General features: G+C 41.1%; 2 protein-coding genes across 2 annotated transcripts; one reads left to right on the top strand and one right to left on the bottom strand.

The window, feature by feature from the left end:
- Positions 1-3,788: 3,788 nt before the first annotated feature.
- LOC131849089 (uncharacterized) lies at positions 3,789-8,926 on the top strand. The gene is made up of 2 exons (XM_059199077.1): positions 3,789-5,195; positions 5,318-8,926. Exons 1-2 carry the CDS (start codon positions 3,789-3,791, stop codon positions 8,543-8,545), a joined length of 4,635 nt encoding a protein of 1,544 aa, XP_059055060.1. The 3' UTR covers positions 8,546-8,926.
- A 187-nt stretch (positions 8,927-9,113) lies between these two features.
- Positions 9,114-20,752, bottom strand: LOC131849091 (PHD and RING finger domain-containing protein 1-like). The gene is given in 12 exon segments (XM_059199079.1): positions 9,114-9,374; positions 10,882-11,010; positions 11,768-11,862; positions 13,036-13,546; positions 14,284-15,382; positions 15,479-16,907; positions 16,910-18,362; positions 18,618-18,923; positions 19,013-19,441; positions 19,643-19,738; positions 19,822-20,289; positions 20,370-20,752. Coding segments are annotated over 12 exon segments (6,285 nt in total). The 5' UTR covers positions 20,508-20,752; the 3' UTR covers positions 9,114-9,242.
- Between the last annotated feature and the right edge of the window lie 449 nt (positions 20,753-21,201).

The raw sequence follows: 21,201 nt of genomic DNA, 5'->3' as shown, positions 1-21,201 counted from the left end.
TCGAGAACACCTAGATACAAACAATTATACTTATGAATATAAATGTTTGCACCGTGCGAGGAATCGAACCCGCGACCATCGGAAATAAGACGGTGTGCTAAACCACTAAACCACCGAGGTCGTCAATATCAAAATGTAACCAGAGCATCCAGTTGTATAGGGACTAATGTAATGCCTTAACGCGATGTAGATTTACTTGAATTTAATTTTTTGTTTTATGCTAAATAAAATATTTTTTATTCAATGTTATTTTATTAACTCCACTCCATTTGATTGTCGTACTTACCAACTATACATTTGCTGTCACACTCCAAAATTCGATGGTAAAAGGAGCCATTTGTCAACCAGGCGCCGTATATTAGTTATACGGAGCCCCCAATGTGCGTAAGCAAAAATTAACTTCCCAATTTTGACTTATTTCACATTAACAAAGAAAAAAAGGTAATTCTTTTTTTCGGGCATAAGCTAAATCATTACATAGTATAAAACAAAGTCGGTGTCTCTGTCTGTCCGTCTTTATGTATGCTTAAATCTTTAAAACTACGCAACTGATTTTGAAGCGGTTTTATTTAAATAGAGCGATTCGAGAGGAAGGTTTATATGTATAATACATGTAAACCCGGGCGAAGCCGGGGCGAGTAGCTGGTGATTTAATAAATGAGTTTGCCGAAAAAAAAGCAAAGAGAGTGTATATTTGAATTGTTTGTAAAAAATTTGGATAAAGTGACTGATAATTATGATGAATAAATATTTCTTCTAATTTTATGCAATTTTTTCTTTTGTGAGTAATCTTTACCCTTCGTAAGGGCCTCCAAACAAATTTTTACGCTTCTGATCTGTACCTATGAGGGTTTCTACGGGTATTGTATATTTCTATAGGCCACAGTCGCTTGGCATTGGGCGGACAGTTTATTTCACGTTCCAGTTAGTATGGTGTTACGGCTGTGCACAACAAAAATCTGCAGTATTTGCCAAACTGAAGAGGAAACGCAACTACACATCCTATGTGATTGTAGCCCACTCATGCATAAACATAAAATCTTTGGAAATACACTCTATCCTGAGGAGATAAAAACCAATGCTCCTAAAAATATCCTTCAATTCTTGTCCCTAACGGGTCTAGGTAGGGAATCTGAAAAAGGACGAGCACAATAGATCTATGTAGGTCGCAGTGCTACAGGTCTAAGCACCTGACAATAGCCCAAACAACTCAATACATAATGGTGTTACGGAGAAACGAATGAAACTATTCCCTGAGCACAAGTGGCGATATATTGGCAGATTTTACTTATTAAAGTGCAACTTAGTAGCTTAATTTTCTTTCAAAGCTTAAAAATTGTTTAGTAACTGCATATTAGGACTATAGTAACCGAGATACAAGCTTGACCTAGTTTAGACACTACTGCACTAAACTTGGTGTTAAATAATTTTTAAAAACTACTTGTATTATATTTACCTACTGGGTATGTAAACTTAATTAAGTCCATTTTGTAGCTGTTTTTTGCACAATAAATTTATTTAATCTCAGGACAATTCACACAACGTCTTCTAGTCTCAAGCTAAGCAGAGTTTGTGTTATGGGTACTAGACAACTGATAAAAATATTAAGATTTTTTTTTGTAATTACTTAGTAAACTTGACGGTAAGTGATTACCGCCGCCCATGAGCACCCGCAACACCAGGGGAATTGCAAGTGCGTTGTCGGCCTTTTAAAAAGGAATAAGCTCTTTTATGGAAGGTTTCAATATCGTATCGGTTCGGAAATACCATTTGGTTTGGGATCCTCTAATCTAAGCGTGTAACAACGCAAGCTCAAACAATGCCTATTCATTCTTGACTTGAAAGACGCTAATGTTGTAAGGGGCAGAAAATCTTGACTAATGAGTTCGCACTGGGGGAAAAGGGATTGTTACTAATCTGGACTGATGATCTCATTACTGGCAATGTACCATGTCAGGTTGACTCCACGCGATTCCCCCTGGAAACCACCGTGATAAATTCTTGGCGAATTTGTCACGATGGGTTAACTGACCTGACCTCATGCTCATCTTATCATCCTTCACTGGTGCCCCGCCAGTGTATACCGTTAGCGCAGATGGGTGCACCATTACATTATCATCCTCTAACAAAAAAAACATAATTCTGGGTGTTCGAGTCAAAATAGTTTTATACTAGTACAACTAGATGGCGCTGTATTTTTGCATACATATTTCTAAAACACGCTAATAAGATATTTTTGTTGTTCCTTATATAGATATGTAATTTTTTATTTAGGCACTTAGATCAATATATACGGTTGTAACCTCATAACTGTATTTCATTCAATAAGTACAACGCTCCTGATCTCCAGAACCTCGATTTTATACATGGTTCTTCGTAGCCGGATTGATACGGCTTGGTCAGGTTTTTGGTTTATTCGTACTCGACGGGCAGTGGACCGCTGTTCAAGGGGTACCATAGGTCATCGGCGGGAAGTGTTTCCCCCTGCCGACTATTGCAGCGAAGCCCGCCCCGCAGCCCCGCACCACACCGAGGACATCACTGAGGAAGTACAGCGGATGTACGAGCTGGTCGTACATGACGTCATCAATCATCTTCAGTGAAACATCAGTCAAGTATACATGTGTGTGTTGGTGAAGTGCAATTGTGAGTACATTTGTTGTTATTTATTTGCCAAGCAAAATTGAACTATATTAATTAGAAATCGAAAACATAGAAAAATTTCAAGCAGTTTTGGACATAGAATAATTTGCATGTAATTTAGTAGACACTTAGAATAATTTAAGAAAAAACGACGGAACGAGGAATCTATGCCCGATTTCAGCCAGGTTGAAAATTGTCAAAACACTTGTAAAATTTTTAGGATTTTTCATGGACTTAGAATAATTTTGATAATTTTTGTATGGAATATTAACTTGTAAAATTTTAGATTTGTCTTGAACTTAGAATATTTTCGATAACTTCTGTATGAAATATTAACTTGTAAAATTTTAGGATTTGTCTTGAACTTAGAATATTTTCGATAACTTCTGTATGGAATATTAACTTTTACTTTACGAGTTCTCTTACATGTAGTACATATATTGTTCTTAATTTTAAACAAGATATTAACTAAGAAAGTTTTATGTTTTCATTTTGATAATATCTTCAACTTTTTAAAAAAAGGTTTAAACAATTTAGATACAATCTTTAATTGATTATTTTGGAAGTAACCTTGATATATTATAGTTTTTTTTATTGTTTATTTCGGTTTGAGTTTACATAATTTAAACTGATTATTGTAACCAATTGATACTTTATAGTAAGAATAATTTGTATAAAACATGGAAGCTTTAATAAATGTTCAGTTAGATTTACAACGTTCTATTGAAAGAGCTTTAGTTAATTTTAAAAAGTCCCCTAAGGACAGAATTACAAAAGAATATATAGAAACTAGATCAGAGAATGTAGACAAAGATTGGGTGCTCTTTCGTAAAAATAATACAAAATTGATTGAGACTTCAGATTCCGATAAATTAGAAAATTCAGTGTATGTAAAAAATGATATTTATTATAATACGGAAGAAACATATATGGAATGTAAAACACTTATGAAAACTGTGAATAATAAATTAGTAACCTTAACCCGTCCAGCTTGTAATGATGATGGCAATGTCGCTGGTTCATTAGTGAAATTACCCAAAATTTCGATTCCGTTATTCTCAGGCAAATATTCTGAGTGGGTAACCTTCCGCGATTTATTCATTTCTTTAGTACATCAAAATAATGCTTTAGATAACGTGCAGAAAATGCATTACTTAAAGGGCCATCTCACTGGTGAAGCCGAACAGCTTGTAAGACATGTGCCAATTAGTGATGTAAACTATCAACAATGTTGGGACACATTAGAAAATAGATATAATAATAAAAAATATCTAGCCAATTGTATTCTAAAACGGTTTTTCAGTCAAAAACGCATTATAACAGAATCAGCATCGGCTCTGAAAGAAATGTTAGATACAACTTCTGAGTGTCTGGGTGCATTAAACAATTTGAATATTGATGTGAGTACTTGGGATTTGATCATCATTCATATCGTATCTTTTAAGCTCGATCAGGAAACTAGGAAACAGTGGGAGTTTAAGATTTCTAGTGACAACTCCATGGAATTACCAACCTTTTCACAATTTAAAGAATTTATTGAAGGCAGATTTCGAGCATTGGAATGTATCGAACCAAAAAGAGCATTGGCACAGCATAGTAGTTCACATACACTAGGTCATCCTAAGGTTTTGTTGGCAACACAAAAATTTAGCAGTGCCAGATTAAGTTGTGAGTTTTGTTCAGAAGCTCACAAATTATGTTTTTGTAGAAAATTTAGTAAACAAGAGTCAGATCAAAGGCGTCAATTCGTTTTAAATAATAATATTTGTTTTAATTGTCTAGGGGGAAATCATTCGGTTAAGTATTGTCAAAAACCAACCAATTGTCGTATCTGTAAAAAACGACACCACACGCTTTTGCATCCAAAGGATGATTCAAATAATAGTTCACAAGGTCAGGAAGCGCAACAGAGCACATCCTCTGAAGGTGTTAATTCTTCAGAAGACAATGCTCCAATAGTGTCATGTCTATCGACAAATAAAATCATCAAAACTAGGCAAGTTTTATTAGCCACTGCGCTAATAAAAGCTCAGTCTGAATCAGGAGATTTGCAGGTAGTTCGGGCCTTGCTTGATCAAGGCTCCCAAGCGTCATTTGTAACGGAGGCCACAGTACAACATTTACGTTTAAAAAGGAGTACAGTTAGGGGAACAGTATCGGGATTGAGTGCAGACAGGACAATCATTTCAAAGCATATGGTTACTCTTATTTTGCACTCATTAACTGATAGTAACTTTAAAATAAAGGTCAAAGCATACGTATTAAAGAACATAACTTCTTACTTACCAGAGAAGAGACTAGAAGCAATGGAATGGAGCGATCTCCAAAATATAAAATTGGCAGATCCGCAGTTCAACCGCCCCAATAAAATTGATATTTTATTAGGGGCAGATGTCTATAGTCAGATAATAAAGGAAGGTGTGAAAAGAGCACCGATGGGAACTCTTGTCGCTCAGTGCACCACTTTCGGGTGGATCCTATCTGGCATAGTTAATTCGGAAAGTTCAAGTCAGGATATTAGTTCAAATACAATTTCAGTAATGCATGCACAGGTAAATGAAAATGATTTACTGAAAAAATTCTGGGAAATAGAAGATCAAACTACGAGCACACAAAGAATATTAAGCGAAGAAGAACAAAAATGTGAAGAGTATTATACACTAACGACAACTAGAGCACAGGATGGTCGCTATATACAGTAAACTTACCTTTTCGGGATTCACATCCACTCTGCGTAGGCGGCAACTCTCGAACGATTGCTGTGAACAGACTTAAAGCGTTAGAACGAAGATTATCAAAAGACGAAAAGCTGAAAGAAAAGTATACACAGGTGATAAAGGAGTACATACAATTAGGACACATGAGACCTGTAAAAAAAGAAGAAAAAGAAAATGAATCTGTTTACTTACCACACCACGCTGTTATTAGAGAAGATAAGTTGACATCAAAGGTGCGTGTCGTCTTCGATGCGTCCTGCAAAAATGAGAATGGAGTGTCGCTTAACGATTCATTGATGGTGGGACCCACACTGCAGTCAGACTTACGGCATATAATAATACGTTGGAGAATGCACTACATAGGTTTAATAGCAGACATAATAAAAATGTACCGCCAGGTGAGAGTAACGGATGATGATGCTGCGTATCAACGTATAGTATGGAGAAATAAACCTGAAAATGAAATTATAGATTATGAATTAGTAACAGTAACATTCGGAACAGCATCTGCTCCATATTTAGCAGTAAAAACATTACATCAAGTTGCCCTAGATGAGGAAAAGAAGTACAAACTTGCAGCTAATATAGTCAGGAATTCATTCTATATGGACGATCTTATGACGGGATGTTCAACAGTGAAAGATGGAGTGGAGTTATACAAGGAAATGAATAATTTATTAAAAAGCGGAGGATTTATACTACAAAAGTGGAATAGTAATAATAAGGAATTATTAGAGCAAATAGAAGTTTATGAAGGACAAAAAGAAAGGAAGGACAGCGAGGATCAAGAGGAAGATATCAGAGAGAATAAAATAGAAAAGGACATAATGATAGATACAACAAAAATATTAGGACTTACCTGGAGCCGCAGTGATGATAAATTTAAGTACTCTGTAAAACTGCCGCCGGGAGAACAGGATACTGGATCTGTAACAAAAAGATCTATCATATCAGACATTGCTAGGTTGTTTGATCCACTAGGTTGGGTAGCACCCAGTGTGATCTTAGCTAAGATATTTATACAAAAATTGTGGCTTTCGGGTATAGACTGGGATGATGTAGTCCCGGATATATTATTACAAGAATGGGAGACTTACCGTGGTGAGTTGTCACAACTTACCAATGTGCGTATTCCAAGGTGGCTCGGTATGAAGCCTGGTGATCACGTCGAACTTCACGGTTTCTGTGATGCATCAAAGGCAGCGTATGCTGCAGTTGTATATACAAGAACAATTAGTCAGACCGGAGACATTTCTGTATCATTATTGGCAGCTAAAACGAAGGTGTCGCCAATAAAGCAAGTAAGTATTCCACGGTTGGAGCTTTGTGGCGCAGTTTTGCTAGCTCGACTCTTGGTGGAAGTAGCAGAGGCTATGAATGTCGAGAAATCCAATTTACGAGCGTGGACTGATTCCACTGTCGTACTGGCATGGTTGAACAGTCACCCTAGTCGATGGAAGACATTTGTAGGTAACCGTGTATCGGAAATTTTAACTACACTGGATTCATCTCATTGGGCTCATATATCATCGAAGAATAACCCCGCTGATTGTGCCTCGAGAGGTATTCAACCAAGTGCACTTGCAGAAAATAAGCTTTGGTTGACTGGTCCAGAGTTTTTACGGGAAAAGGAAATATTGTACAATAGATCAAAGGCTTTCGAAACAAAAATTGAAGAAACAATTAAGTCATATGTAACAATAATAGAGGATTCTCCATGGACAAGATTTTCAAACCTTAAGAAACTTTTGAGAGTAGTTTCTTATTGTAGACGGTTTTTAATAGTGAAAAGGGATAAGAAAAGTGAAAAATTTATGTATTTACAAAAGGAAGAAATAGAAGAAGCTTTAAAATGTTTAATAAGGGATAGTCAAAGTAAGTGGTTTCAAGAAGAGTATATACAATTGAAGAGCAATGGTAGTAAAAAAGTAAAAGGAAGTAAAATTAATACATTATGTCCGTACATTGATGAATATGGTATAATGAGAGTTGATGGACGACTACATAAGTCTTCATTGGATGAACATGCAAAACATCCAATAATTTTACCTCATGCATCGCATCTTACCAAACTTATAATAAAGGATTCACATGAGAGAACTCTGCATGGAGGTATCCAAATGATGATAAACTATTTAAGATCTGCCTATTGGATTGTAGGTGTTAAGAGTCTTGTAAAACAACACATCAAGAAATGTATCGCTTGTGTAAAACATAAAAACAAGGTGACAAACCAACTAATGGGATCACTCCCATCTGAACGTTGTACTCCTACAAGACCTTTTCTTCATACTGGTATTGATTACGCAGGACCCATAAATATTAGGACATCGAAGGGTAGGGGTCATCATTCATACAAGGGGTACATTTGTTTGTTTGTCTGTATGGCAACTCGAGCGATACATCTAGAAGTCGTCAGTGACATGAGTACAAAAGGTTTTATAGCGGCCTTCAGGCGCTTCACATCCAGACGTGGACACTGTGCACAAGTATGGAGCGATAATGGCACCAATTTTGTTGGTGCTGCTCGAGAATTACAAGAGTTACTTGTTATACAACAAAAGGTTGCAGAAAATATAGCATGTGAAGGTACTAAATGGCATTTTATACCCCCTCATGCGCCTAATTTTGGTGGATTATGGGAAGCAGCGGTGCGCTCCACTAAATTTCACTTAAAAAGAGTTATAGGAGAGTCAACGTTGACGTATGAAGAGATGAGTACACTGCTCAGTCAAATTGAGGCGTGTCTAAATTCTAGGCCAATGACTATTATAAATGGCAATGATCCTGAAGAACCTATGCCATTAACTCCAGGTCATTTTCTGGTAGGTGAACCACTAGTAGCTGTGCCAGATGTTAATTTTGAGAACTCACCTATTTCTTCATTGACTCGATGGCAGACTATACAAAAAATGTTGCAAAATTTTTGGCGGAGATGGTCCCAGGAATATTTGACTACACTGTTGCATAGATATAAATGGGCTTCTCAAGTTCCTGAACCTAAATTAGGAGACATAGTTCTTGTCAAGGAAAGCGATATGCCTCCTAGTCGATGGTTACTTGGTCGTATTATTCAAAAACATCCTGGCGATGACAACATAACCCGAGTAGTCACATTAAAGACAAAAAGTTCAATTATAAAAAGACCAACATCTAAATTGTGTGTACTACCAGTTGTTGATTAGTATGTTAAAGAATGTTTTATTTATCATTTATTTAGTGTTTAAGTTTAATAGTTCAATATTTTTATACTCTGTATTATTAAGTAGTTAATTACAAACATGTAACTTCGACCCATTTTGTCATGGTGGGCGGATATTTAGTACTGTAAAGGACATTGTTTCATTATGTCCTTGGTGGGCGGTATGTTCGAGTCAAAATAGTTTTATACTAGTACAACTAGATGGCGCTGTATTTTTGCATACATATTTCTAAAACACGCTAATAAGATATTTTTGTTGTTCCTTATATAGATATGTAATTTTTTATTTAGGCACTTAGATCAATATATACGGTTGTAACCTCATAACTGTATTTCATTCAATAAGTACAACGCTCCTGATCTCCAGAACCTCGATTTTATACACTGGGGTTATTTTTCGGTTCATTCCATTATCGTCCATGAAAAAAAAATGTGAGTTCTCAGTATAACTATAAACTTCTCAAGTTCCTAGATAGTACTTAGGTATCAATTAAATCCACGTGATCATTTTAATAAAATCTAAAATTATATTTTAATATCAATAATGTCAATTTAAATAAAATGTTGCAAGTAAAATACATTTGTTCATACATAAATTATAATTACAATAATCTGATAAATCATCTCCAAGTACATTAGTGGGGTGCGCCCCCTCTTACACTACACTACACTACACTACACTATGTATTATACATAACATTAGCGTCCGCTATATTGTTTCGTTTGTGTTTTTTCCTGAACTTTTTCACGTATGCTTCCACTAGAGCTTGTATTTTGGTCGGGTTGATCTCACCGGACTTGTTGTGACAGATCTGTAACAGAACATTCCCATTTATATATATATAATACGTGGCAGGTAAAATAAAAATGTATAAAATGTTAGATATATCAACTCTATGTACTAGTAAAAGTATGTATTATAATAAAATAACAACTATATAACATTAATTTAACTATGTCTCTAACACAATTCACTTTAGCAATTAAAATACAACCAGCACATCCTGTGCTCAAAGACCGAATGCCGCGGCCTACAAAAACCCTCCCTTTTATACAGAGAAGATATGAGTGGCGGTTATATGCAACTAGTTAAACGATACCGAGTAATAATGAAACTACCTTCTTTTAATATATGTAAAATATCAGATTTTTCGACAATATCGATGTGAACCCTAACAAAAATACAGTTTTAGGAAAAAAGACTAGCAATAATAATATATATAAAGTAACAACATTCATTTAATAGAGCTACACAAGTTTGTTGGTTAGTAGTATGTTAGATTTTATTTTATCCACATATTTTCCCTAACATTTTGGTAGCAGAGCGTGGTTTGGAAACCTCTGATTACATTTGATCTGGCCTATTCCGTACCCGGAACACCCTATTAATTGTTTACTCCAAATAAATCTGTGCTTAGTTTGCCTTAAATTAAATTAATACTATTACATTACTCGTCTTGACCTTTTGACCTTTACCTATAACTTGTGATCGTGTTTAACATCGTAAATTAAAAGTACTGAATGGACTATACGGCGGCCATGACGCGCGCGCATTTTGTTGTGAATTAAAATAAATTAGAACTGTGTTAAACCTACTGTGAAACTGGAAAGCTAGCGAATATATCTTCGAGACCCTGAAGCCCAAGAAATCCGCAGAACCATACAGGTACGAGACAGACGTTTCCAAATATTTTCCCTAACATTTTGGTCTCAAATAAAATCAAATTGAAATATTTTTATATGTGTAGGTCTATTGTAGATTCTTATGATATGTCAAAATCTACTTTACTCACTGATCTGTAATAGTTGCTATCATCTGGCAATTCTTTTGTGGACTCCCGAGATATAGGTACGCCTAGTGCGAGATCCAATGTATATTTGCAAATTTCGAAAGGAATAAACAAAATTCTCTTACTTTTTGTGTAGAAAGAGCTTTGAACAAAAATATATGACTATTCCAAAGTGCTTAAATCTAAGTTTATTTGAAGAAGAAACAATTTTTCTATTCATATTTATTTATAATATGCCAAATGACCTTCACGCGAATCAACTGCAGATACCATCAGGGTCATCCTTTCATCCTACACGAGTACCCCAGCAATAAATGAAGAGAAGGGTTGTTTAGTAATGGGATCATGTCGTTCTTGGGATATAATGTTGCTCTGATTGGGACCTGATCCCAACAAAAGATTGGCAACTCAATAAAATTAAATAAATCGTGGTAAGATCCCGACTGAGTTCTCCTAATTGTACGTGACTGGCGGTGGGGGTCGATTAGGGGACGGTGGGGGGTCGGCGGGAGTTCGGTGGGGGTCGTACCTTGGGCACGGCGCGGCGCAGTATCTCCTTGTACTCCTCCTTGGTGACGTGCTTCTTGTTGTAGTGCGGCTTCAGCACCAGCTTCACCTCCTCTACCACGCGCTCCTGTCGGTTCAGCTTCTTCAGGAACTGAAACATTCAGTCAATACACATATAAATAAAGTTTAGATTTCTCAAGAGAAACAGGTACAAGTATCCAAATTACTACAGAATATGTTGTAGTTTTATTTTGTACTAGCTGTTTCCGCGACTTCGTCCGCGTGGAAAATAACTTTATTTTTTAATAAAAGTAGCCTAAGTTACTCCTTATTACATTAGCTACCTACCAAAAAAAAGTCCCGTCAAAATCGGTCTAGCCATTTCAGAGATTAGCGGAACAAACAGTACGACAGACATACAAAAATTTAAAAAAATGTTATTTTGGTGTATGCATATACATTCATATTCATATGCATGTAGTAAAAGACGGTTATTTCAATATTACAGACAGACACTCCAATTTTATTTATATGTATAAATGTATAGATTAATATATAAATATCCCAGGACAATTCAAACAGCGCCATCTAGTCCCACCAAGTTAAGCAGAGCTTGCGGGTTACTGGATGAATACATAGATACATATTTTTTGTAAATAGCACCTAGACCAAACCAACAACCATACTTATTAATACAAATATTGGTACCGAGCGAGGAATCGAACCTACGACCATTGGAATTAAAGCAATGTGCTAGATTACCTACGCTATCAATATGTACAAGTACATATTGATAGCCTAGGTAATCCTAGCGTACTACCTAGGAATATTGATATTGGTACTTGGGTATAAATTAAGCTGCAAACGTTTCAAACGTGTGCTCATTTCAATATGTGTGCTCTCCTCACCTTACTCTTGACCTGCATTTCGACGGCGGAGCTCGGCAAATCGTCCAAAATCTTCAGGTTGTCCTCGTCTATTTTGATTCCCACCTGCGTTTTACCTGTGAACAGAAGCGATATATAAGTTCGAGAGTGTCGACTATTTAATACACTTTGTTTTGTAAACCAATGTAAGTGTACATGTAACCCAATTGAACAATGCAGAGATAGCATAATTTACATTGTAGCGCCATGTTTCCTCATCACTGTCTCTTCTCTTCTCACATCATCATCACTGTGATGAGGTGGCGCTACATAATATATTATTTATTGTAGTATGTAGGTGAGTATACCGGTAAAATGATTGTATTATTTATTAGACATTATTAAGTTTATTGGCAGTGTGCTACATGTTTTATTAATAACGCGTCCAGTCGACGCAGAGTCGGGACGTAGACTGGTTTTACACTTAACTTAAATCTATGTTAGTGGAGACGTAAACTAATGGAATGGTCTTAAGTGTCGACAGAAATATTACAAGTGTAGGCACAACATCGTTTAATTGATTAATTTGACATCCAATTTTAAACATTAACGAAGTATCATCCGCAAATATATGTGCAATTTTATCTAACATATGGTCATTTATGTAAATTAAAGAGAAAGGGGCCTAAGATTGAACCTTGTGGAACGCCCATCTCAATATTATTTTCCTCGGATTTTACACAGTCTACGTTTACAGTTGACTCTATCCGTAATTCCGAAAGAATAAATATTTGATAAGCGTTTCATTAGTGATTTATGTGACTGAATAAAACTTAGAAACCAAGTAAATAGTGCAAAAGTGTGCATACCTGATGAAAAAAATCAATTCACAAAATTGTAAAGTATGTGGTACAATAGAGGATGTATATCATTTGCTGATGGAGTGTGTCAGGAACGAGAGTCTACGACATAGAATAACGTCAGACAAGAGAATAAATATATTAGATGTCAGTGCCATACAAAGCGTAGCCGATCCTTCGGATGGTGCGGTTAAGGCAATTTGTTCACCGTATTTACTCAGATGGTATAAAAGTCCCTAAATTTAAAAAGAAATAAAAAAAAGAACCTATTTACCAATGTTAGGTAAAATTATAGATTAGTCCTCTCTCACCACTGCCCAACAACCGCTTACCGTTCTCACCTAACGGTCAGCCGGTAGAGAATGCCATATGGCATGAAGCTCGGCAAATTGTACAATTTTTAAAGGCGCAATGAAGAATAAATAATAATAATAGTAAATGTTGGTTCACCCTTGTCGCGCAGCTTGACCGGCACCTTGGCGGCGTGCAGGCGGCGGCGGCGGCGGGGGGGGGGCCCGTCGCAGGCGTCGCGGCGGGGGGCGCGGGGCGCGGCGGGCGGGGAGAACAGGTCGCCGAAGTCGCTGGAGCCCGGCGAGTACGGGGACTCCTCCGCGCGCGGCAGCGGCAGCCGCGAGATCTTGGTCGCCTGCAGCGGCTTGATCGGGTCCGACTTGATCGGAGACGGCTTCGCCAGGAACAGCTTCGGAGGCTGCGGCCGCGACGGCTCCGGCAGCACGATGCGCACGGGCACGGCGGCGGGGGCGGGGGCGGGGGCGGGGGCGGAGGGGGCGGCGGCGGCGGCGAGGGGGGCGGGCGCGGGCTCGGGCGCCGCCGCCACCAGCGCGGCCGGCATGGCGGGGGGCGCGGGGGCGGAGGGGGGCGTGGGGGCGGCCGGCGGGGGCTGCTCGGCCGGCGGGGGCTCCGGGGACACGTCCCGCGTCGACTGCAGCAGCGCCATCACCTGCGCACCCACCGACCACACGTTAACGATCGACCTCACACCGCGTCGCGGAAACCGACGCGGTAGGCCACGACGAGTGGCCTGCGCGTAGTTTAATTTAAGAAAAAAAAAACATTCTCGACTCGTGTAATAGTGATTTTAAAAATAGAACAATTAATTTTCTTTTAAAAATGATGTTCTATACATTTTTGAATAAATTCCAATTTTAAAAATTAAGCAGGAAAAATTATTGTCTTCACCGGACATTATCGAGCCATTATTACTAACCGACGTAAACGAATACATAAAAATCTTCTATTATAATAGAAATTATATATTATTGGAAAAAAAATAACGTCGAAAATATTTATACTTTGACAATATAAAACTGACAATGAAATTAATAAAGAATCAACATAAAGAAGAAGTATTACGAGAACTGAAATATTTTTTTAAAAGTCTACGAGCGCAAATAAATGAGACGAGAGAACAATGTTTAGACCAACTTAAGACAGTTCATATTCCAACTGTCAATTTAATGTGACTAGCGTTCATGGTTCCTGTACGTCACTATATAATTTTCATCAGACACAGTATATATCGATAATTTCTGTATTCCAGAACCGTAATAATTTAAAAAAATTATTTGATCTCTACGTCCGAAATGACTACAAAAGTTAAGTAAGTTAATTCCATACTTTCCCAAACTTAGATTTTGACAAACGCATCAACGTGCCGAGCCTAAAGAAAAAAGTTACCTTTTCAATGGGCGAAAGCGGCCGGCGGTCGATGACCTCGTCGGCGGACATGTTGGTCTTCTGTGCGGCCTCCAGCGTCATGGTGCGCACCGGACTGGCGGCAGGAGACGCGGCCGGGGACGCGGACGCAGACCGGGTCGGCTCGAACGGGTCGTACGCGTCCGGAGAGCTGGGGGGCTCCGGCGGCGTCAGGGGCCCGCGGGACTCCTCCGCCGGCTCGGGCGCCGCCGCCGGCCCCGGGGGCTCCGGCGCCGCGCCCGCCGCCGGGGGCTCCGGCGGAGTCTTGGGGCCCGCCGCCGCGTCCGGGGGCGGCGCCGGCGCGGGCTCCTCCTCGCCGCGTTCGCTGTCGCTCAGCACGATCACGTTGCGCGGCGACGGCGTCAGCTCGCGGAACGGCGAGCGCTCCAGGTCGATGATGGCCACCGGGCGCGCCGCCCCCGGCTCGGGCTCCGCGCGGCGCCGGCGGCGGCGGCGGCGCTCCCGGCGCCGCTCGCGCCGCTCCAGTCGCTGCGCGCCCTCGTCGCGCTCGCGCTCCTGCTCCTTGAAGCTGACGCTGACGAGGATGTTGTCGCCGGACGTGAACACCTCCTTGCAGGCGCCGGCCAGGTCCCGCGTGCGGCGGTGGCGGCGCGGCGTGCGGGGCTCGGGGGCCGGGGGCTCCGGCGGCGGCGTGCGCGGCGACAGCAGCCGCGAGTCCAGCGAGCCGCCCGACCAGGGGGGCGCCGCCGCCGCGGGAGGGGGCGCCGCGCCCCCCGCCGCGCGCCGCGCTCGCCTCCTCCGCGGGGACTTGCGGCGGGCGGAGCGCGCGCGGCGCCTCCTCTTGCCGCTCTTCTGCTTGGGCGCGGGCGACGGGGACGCGGAGCGGCGACGCTTGCGGCCGCGGGACTGCGACCGCCGGCGGCGCGGGGAGGGGCGGCGGCGGCGCGGGGGGGAGCGGCGGCGCGCGGCCGGGGACGCGGCGCGCGGGGGGGTGGCCGAGCGCGGCGTCAGCGAGCCCCGCGCCGACGGCGAGCGGCGGCCGCGGGGGGTCGGCGAGCGGCGCGGCCGCGGCGACGACGTGCGCCGGGCCCGCGGGGAGGGGGAGCGCCGCAGTCGGGGGCTGGGCGAGCGCCGCAGCCGGGGCGACGGAGAGCGCCGGGAGCGCGGGGAGGGCGAGCGACGCGCGCGCGGTGAGAGCGAGCGTCGAGCGCGCGGCGAGGGAGAGCGTCGCGGGTGCGGCGAGGGCGAGCGTCGGAGACGAGGCGAGGGCGAGCGCCGGAGACGAGGCGAGGGCGAACGTCGGAGTCGCGGCGAGGGAGAGCGCGCAAGCCGCGCGCGGCGCTCGCGGGAGGGGGAGCGCAGCGCGGGCGGGGAGCGCGAGAGCGAGGGCGAGGGCGACCGAGAGCGCGGGCCGGGCGACACGTCGCGCCCGAACGGATCCTTCAGCTTCCTCCTCTTCTCGGACACGACCGTCCGCACGTCGTATCTCTCCAGATCCTTTCTCTTCTCTTTGCGCTTCTGCTTCTGCCTCTCCTTCTCGGTCATCTCGGCGGAGCCGCGTCTGTCCTTTTTTCCCTTGCGCTCCTCCTTGTCCCTCTCCCTGTAGTTTCTTTCCTTCCCGCTCTTGCTGAGCTTCTTGAACGCGACCTCGCCTTTTTTATTTTTACTCTTGGCCTTCTCTTTTCCTTCCTTCTTGGATTCCTTTTTCTTCTTCTTCTTTCCGACCTCTTCTCGGTCGTCGCTCTTGGTATCCTTCTTTTTGTCCACTATCTCTCCCTCTTCGCCGTCGATCGCCGGCGGCGCCTCTCGAGGCGAGGCCCGCGAACGTTCTGAAGGCGCTTTCTCGTTGTCGGAGAACATTCCGTTGCCCTCGTCCTCCGATATCATTTCGGTGTCGAGGCCCTCGATACCCTTCTCTTTCTCCGTCTCTAGCGACGTATCCTTTGATTTGTTCTCATCGAGACAGGGCGTGTAACTTCGCTCGTCCTCGGTTTCGCTTATTGATTCGGTCATTTTTTCTAGAACTTCTTCATTTTGTTCCATCGAATCTTTCTTTACTGATTCAGTAAGTACTGGTATGTCTTTATCTAACAATTCTTCGTTTTCGAAGTCCGAGTGAATCTCATCTTCTGACTTTTCGTCGCAAGTAGACATCTCAGTATTACCTCGTTCTTCTAACTCCTTATTATCTGCCACATCATCAATACTCATTTCATTGGTTTCAGACGCATTATTTTCTACAATCTCATCATCTTCTTTTGGTGGTGTTCTAGCTTTATTGTTTTCATCTAAAATCTCATTTTCGTCAATTTGTAATGATTCTTTTTCTGCTACAGTAAGTGTTGACACGCTATATTTATCAATTGAATCATTTCCTATTTCTTTGTCTGATTTTAGAGAGCTATCTTTTAGCGGTACAAATTTGTCTTCTTCTAATGGCTCAGAAGTTTGGTCATCTTTTCTTTCGTCGACATTTGATGGTATTTCTTCTTCACTTTTGTCTTCCTCCTCTTCGTCATATAAGTTTATTTGTCTCTTGATTAAAGAAGGCGTGTTTAGTTTTATTTTTATAGGATTACGAGTATTAGTAGTAATAGGGCACCTTTTGGAAACCTTTTCTTTGTACTCCTCTTCTGACTTCTTTTAATACTAAAATCGTTATGAGATTGCTTACTTGGATTCATAGTGACTGGAGTAGATTTCTCAGCATCTTCAGAGAAATCACGAACAGAGGTGATGTTAGCCACTGAAGTCGTTTCTGGTACAGGCATATCGTCATCTTCTTGAACAAGATCTTCGAGCCCATCATGAAGCGATTCGCTAGGTTTTTCCACAGGTACATTGTTAGAGATATTAGCTATGTGGACACTTGTGGCTGAATATATAGAAAAATTAGGACAATCCCCATCCGAGTCCTCGTCACTTCTTTCATCATCTAAATTTGGACCAGATGGAGCAATTAAATTTATATGTTCCTTAATCACCTGTCTCACCGCAGTGTCAAGCACGTTAGGTGGAACATTAATGCCGGTGGTGTCGATACCTGCTATGATGTCATGCACTTGAGGATGCGAGGTAGGCTGCAAGACCAGCGGCGTTTGCATGGCAGGTGGTGGTTGGAGGGGTGCCGCAAGTTCGTCGCCACTATAGTCTTCATCGTCGTCATTAGTGGGCTCCGTAGGATCATACTTTTCAGTATCAATCACAAGGCCTGAATCACTCTTCTCATCTTCGGATTTTTCCACTTCAGGTGTTTTATTGAACTCAAACATTGGTGGCTCCGGAAGGGGCTGATATGTTGTCGCTGGTTTATCCTGCCCTTGGCTATCCTGATCTATGTATGATTCGACGTCCTCACTACTTGCAGATTCCTGTACGGGCATTTGACCCACTCTCATATCTAAAGGGTTTTCAAAACCACCAAATGAGTGTCTAGATTGTGAAGGCATATAGTCTTGACGTGGCCCAGGGCCTCCGCCATAAGACTGCCAGGATGGGCCCATGCTAAATCTACCTTGGTCATTGTGCCTTTGGTTTGGATTGTGTAAAAAATTTGAGTTTGGGCCTCTGTTGGTTTCAATTTGTGGAGGCTGTCTTCGGTTACGATCAAAATTGTTATCATCATTGTGTGAATACTGGTGGGGCCTCCTCAGGTAGTTACCATAAGAATCTGTCTCTTCACGACGCATATTATTTTGCTGATAAGAATTTCCTTGCCTATTTTGATATCCACTATTATAATTGTTTTCATAGTTGCCGCTCCTATTAAAGTTATTGGTGTTGCTTTGCTCTCTGTGATAGTTGCCGCGGTAACCGCCGCCCCAGCCACCGCCGCCGCGGGACTGCCCCGGGTATGATGGCACTTTCCTTGCGGCATCCTCCCCTTTTGATAAGTCCACTTTTTCCTCTGAGCTGGATTGCTTTTTAGGTTTACTTTTTTCACATTTTTCTAGTTTAATATTTACATTGCCATCTACAGAAATTGAAACTACAGAATTTTTAGAATGTAATAATGTTTGGCTCTCAAGTATACTTGAAAGAATATCTGGTGCTGATGTTGCATGAGGCGGGGAATTGATTGTAATATTTTTTCTTCGAGCCTGAAAAATATATTGTTCAAATTATTTTTATAGTTAATAGTCTTATACAGATATATTATACAATAGGTGCTCAATGTTGGACGTTTCCAATATAATCACTTAAGACCACTTCAGAGTGAGACAAATTGACAGTAACATCAAAAAATAAATATTCCACATCAGTCAATAGACAATACAGATGGGTCAGTCTTTTCCTTTTCAGCAAATTGGTGAACACTCTAATACAAAACCTAAAAATAAGTTTAAAATATGTACCTGTCTGAACATGTTTAAAATACTAGATGTGGGCCTGGCTGCCACTGCAGTTGAAGCACCTTCCGAAACATCATGAAAATCATCATCTTCAGAAAAATAATCAAGTTGATTTCGGTTTCCAAATAGACTTAGAGATGGGATACCAGCTCTGTGGCGCTGTTGTGATAAATTTTGTACTCCACAACTGGCAGATGAGGCTTGTGCTAAATCTTGCCTCTCATCAATCTTCATAGTAGCAAGCTTAGCTTGTACACTAGCCCGCACATATGATCGTCGAGCTGCTGTTCTTGATTGCCGCTTCTTTGTCTATCAAATTAATAATTAAGTAACATGTAATTGAAATGATTAATTATAAAATATCTTATATGTTATATATAATTTAGAAAACCACTTACTCGCCGCTTCTTAACTTTTCTTTTAATTCTCTTAGTGACTGGAAACTTGCCATTTTCTTCCACTTCATACTCTATAATTACAGTTTTAGTTTTTCTCCGTTTATACCTTCTTCTCTGTGTGCCTGCAGTTCTTCGTCTGGTTGTTATATGAGAGTTTCTAGAGCCCTGAGGCTCCCGGGATCCACGAGATGTGGTTGGTTCATCAAAATTTGAGTTATTGCCCCTTCGTCCAGTAGATGTAGAAGGCTCATCATTGGTTGTGATATTCCTAGATGACCTTCTAACATTTCTGGGTTCTCTAAGAGCTGAAGCTCGACTACCCAATGGTAAATCTAAATCGACAATTCCATCAAACAAATCATCAACTTCAGAAAGGTGTATGACGAAAAGATTATCACAATTTGGACAAAGCCATTGATCTGTTGGTACCTAAAACATATATATCCCTGTTAACATAATAAGACAAATCAAATTATAAACTAAATAACTAATGTAGTGACCATAAGCACATGCATTACATTTTTGCCAAAAGGAAATAATTTCATGAGTTTATTCTATTCCATTTTCAGTAGGCAAATATATGGATTCAATGACAATTATAATTATAAATTTAATAATATATTTCATTACCTCTGTGAGTGGGGGAGAGAGACATTGCATGTGGAAACCCAGGTCACAACCATCACATAGCAACATTGTTTCTTCATCATTTGTTCTGCCACAAACCTAAATAATATATTATTATTATTACATAAAATATACCATTATTAATATATTAATGAACAATTGCAAATTAACTTTATACTGACCTCACACATAGTAGGATCCTCAATGACCAACAGGTCCACAGAGGGCCTACGTTCCACCACCTTCACTGGCTCAGTGCGCAGAGTACTACCTCCGGCACATGAACGCACAATTATGTTATCAAATGTCATTCTGTCTACAGGACATGTATTTACATTCTTAGACCACTCTGTGATGCAGTCCAAGCAGAATATATGCTCACAACTCTCAGGTGTGCCCACCTCCTGGTCAGTGAATCGCAACAGACAGATAGAGCACTTGTCAGAGTTCCCTTCGGAGCTGTCTGATGCGAAACCAGATGTAGCCTTATTGGGGGTGGGCGCAGGCTTGACGGCAGTGGAGTGGTCGGTGGCCCAGCCCGACGTGTCACTATCCCCGTCAGAGTCGCGTAGCTTGGGTATAGCCCGCCTGCGCCGCGTCCCGCGCACCACGGAGCTACCGCTACTCTCACTCTCGGCAACGCTGACCACCTGAAACGACACACATCACTAGTAATACAACACATCACGATTGAATCAACATCACAAGTTGCAACTGCGACTTGGGTTACCCTCAATCTCTTGCGACGTGTAGTAGTGGGACCAATTGTTTCGTCACTGTCCGAGCTAGATCCGGACGGCACTACCATCACCTTCTTGATTTTGCGCTTCGGGCGCGGCGGCGAATCTTCGCTGCCGTCGTCGCTCATTTTGTCAGAAGATGTAAACAGCGACCACTTTGGATGATCAGTACGCGGGACACGAAGCACGACACTGCAAAGGTGTAAATGACCTTTGCAGATTTATTTTCACATCTGTTACCAGACTTCTTACGTTCATTTAGTTAGCTAATATAATTAAACATCTATTGTTGATAATTCTTGCATACGCGTTATCTAAAAAATTATAGTATAGTATTTTGACAGCAAGCCGCTATTGATGGTTAATCGGCCATTTTCATTTCAGATGAGAAATGAGCGAAAGAGAGAGAATGTTAATAGTGTTGTTCATTGTGATCAGTTTTAAGTTGTCACGCATCACTTATAGTTCAAAATAAACATTTAAAATGTGTGAGGCGTAGAATTTTCAAAAACTAAGTACTCGTCATATACGCTTTCAATAATTTCAGCCTCTATTTCACAGTTAGATTTAAATATTCATTTCAAATAACTTTTATGTCTACCTTTAAGTGATAATTAAAAAAAATCCTTATTTATTAATCCTAATTTATACATCATAAAAAGTAATGCAGCTACTGAAATTTCGTTTAGATCTTCTGTTTTTGTTTTTTAGGTTGTACAATGATTTATCGCTCAGAACGGCTATTTTAAATATATAGTTGTTGCGGTCGAGTAAATAAACAAAATTTGCCTAATGGTTATAAAAAAGAATTATTTGTAATTG

This window comes from Achroia grisella, unplaced genomic scaffold, assembly GCF_030625045.1.
Source record: "Achroia grisella isolate CSIRO2021 unplaced genomic scaffold, CSIRO_AGI_Agris_v1 utg6355, whole genome shotgun sequence".
Taxonomy (NCBI): Eukaryota; Metazoa; Arthropoda; class Insecta; order Lepidoptera; family Pyralidae; genus Achroia; species Achroia grisella.
Note: the sequence above shows the minus strand (reverse complement) of the source record. Positions and strands in the feature narration are given on the sequence as shown.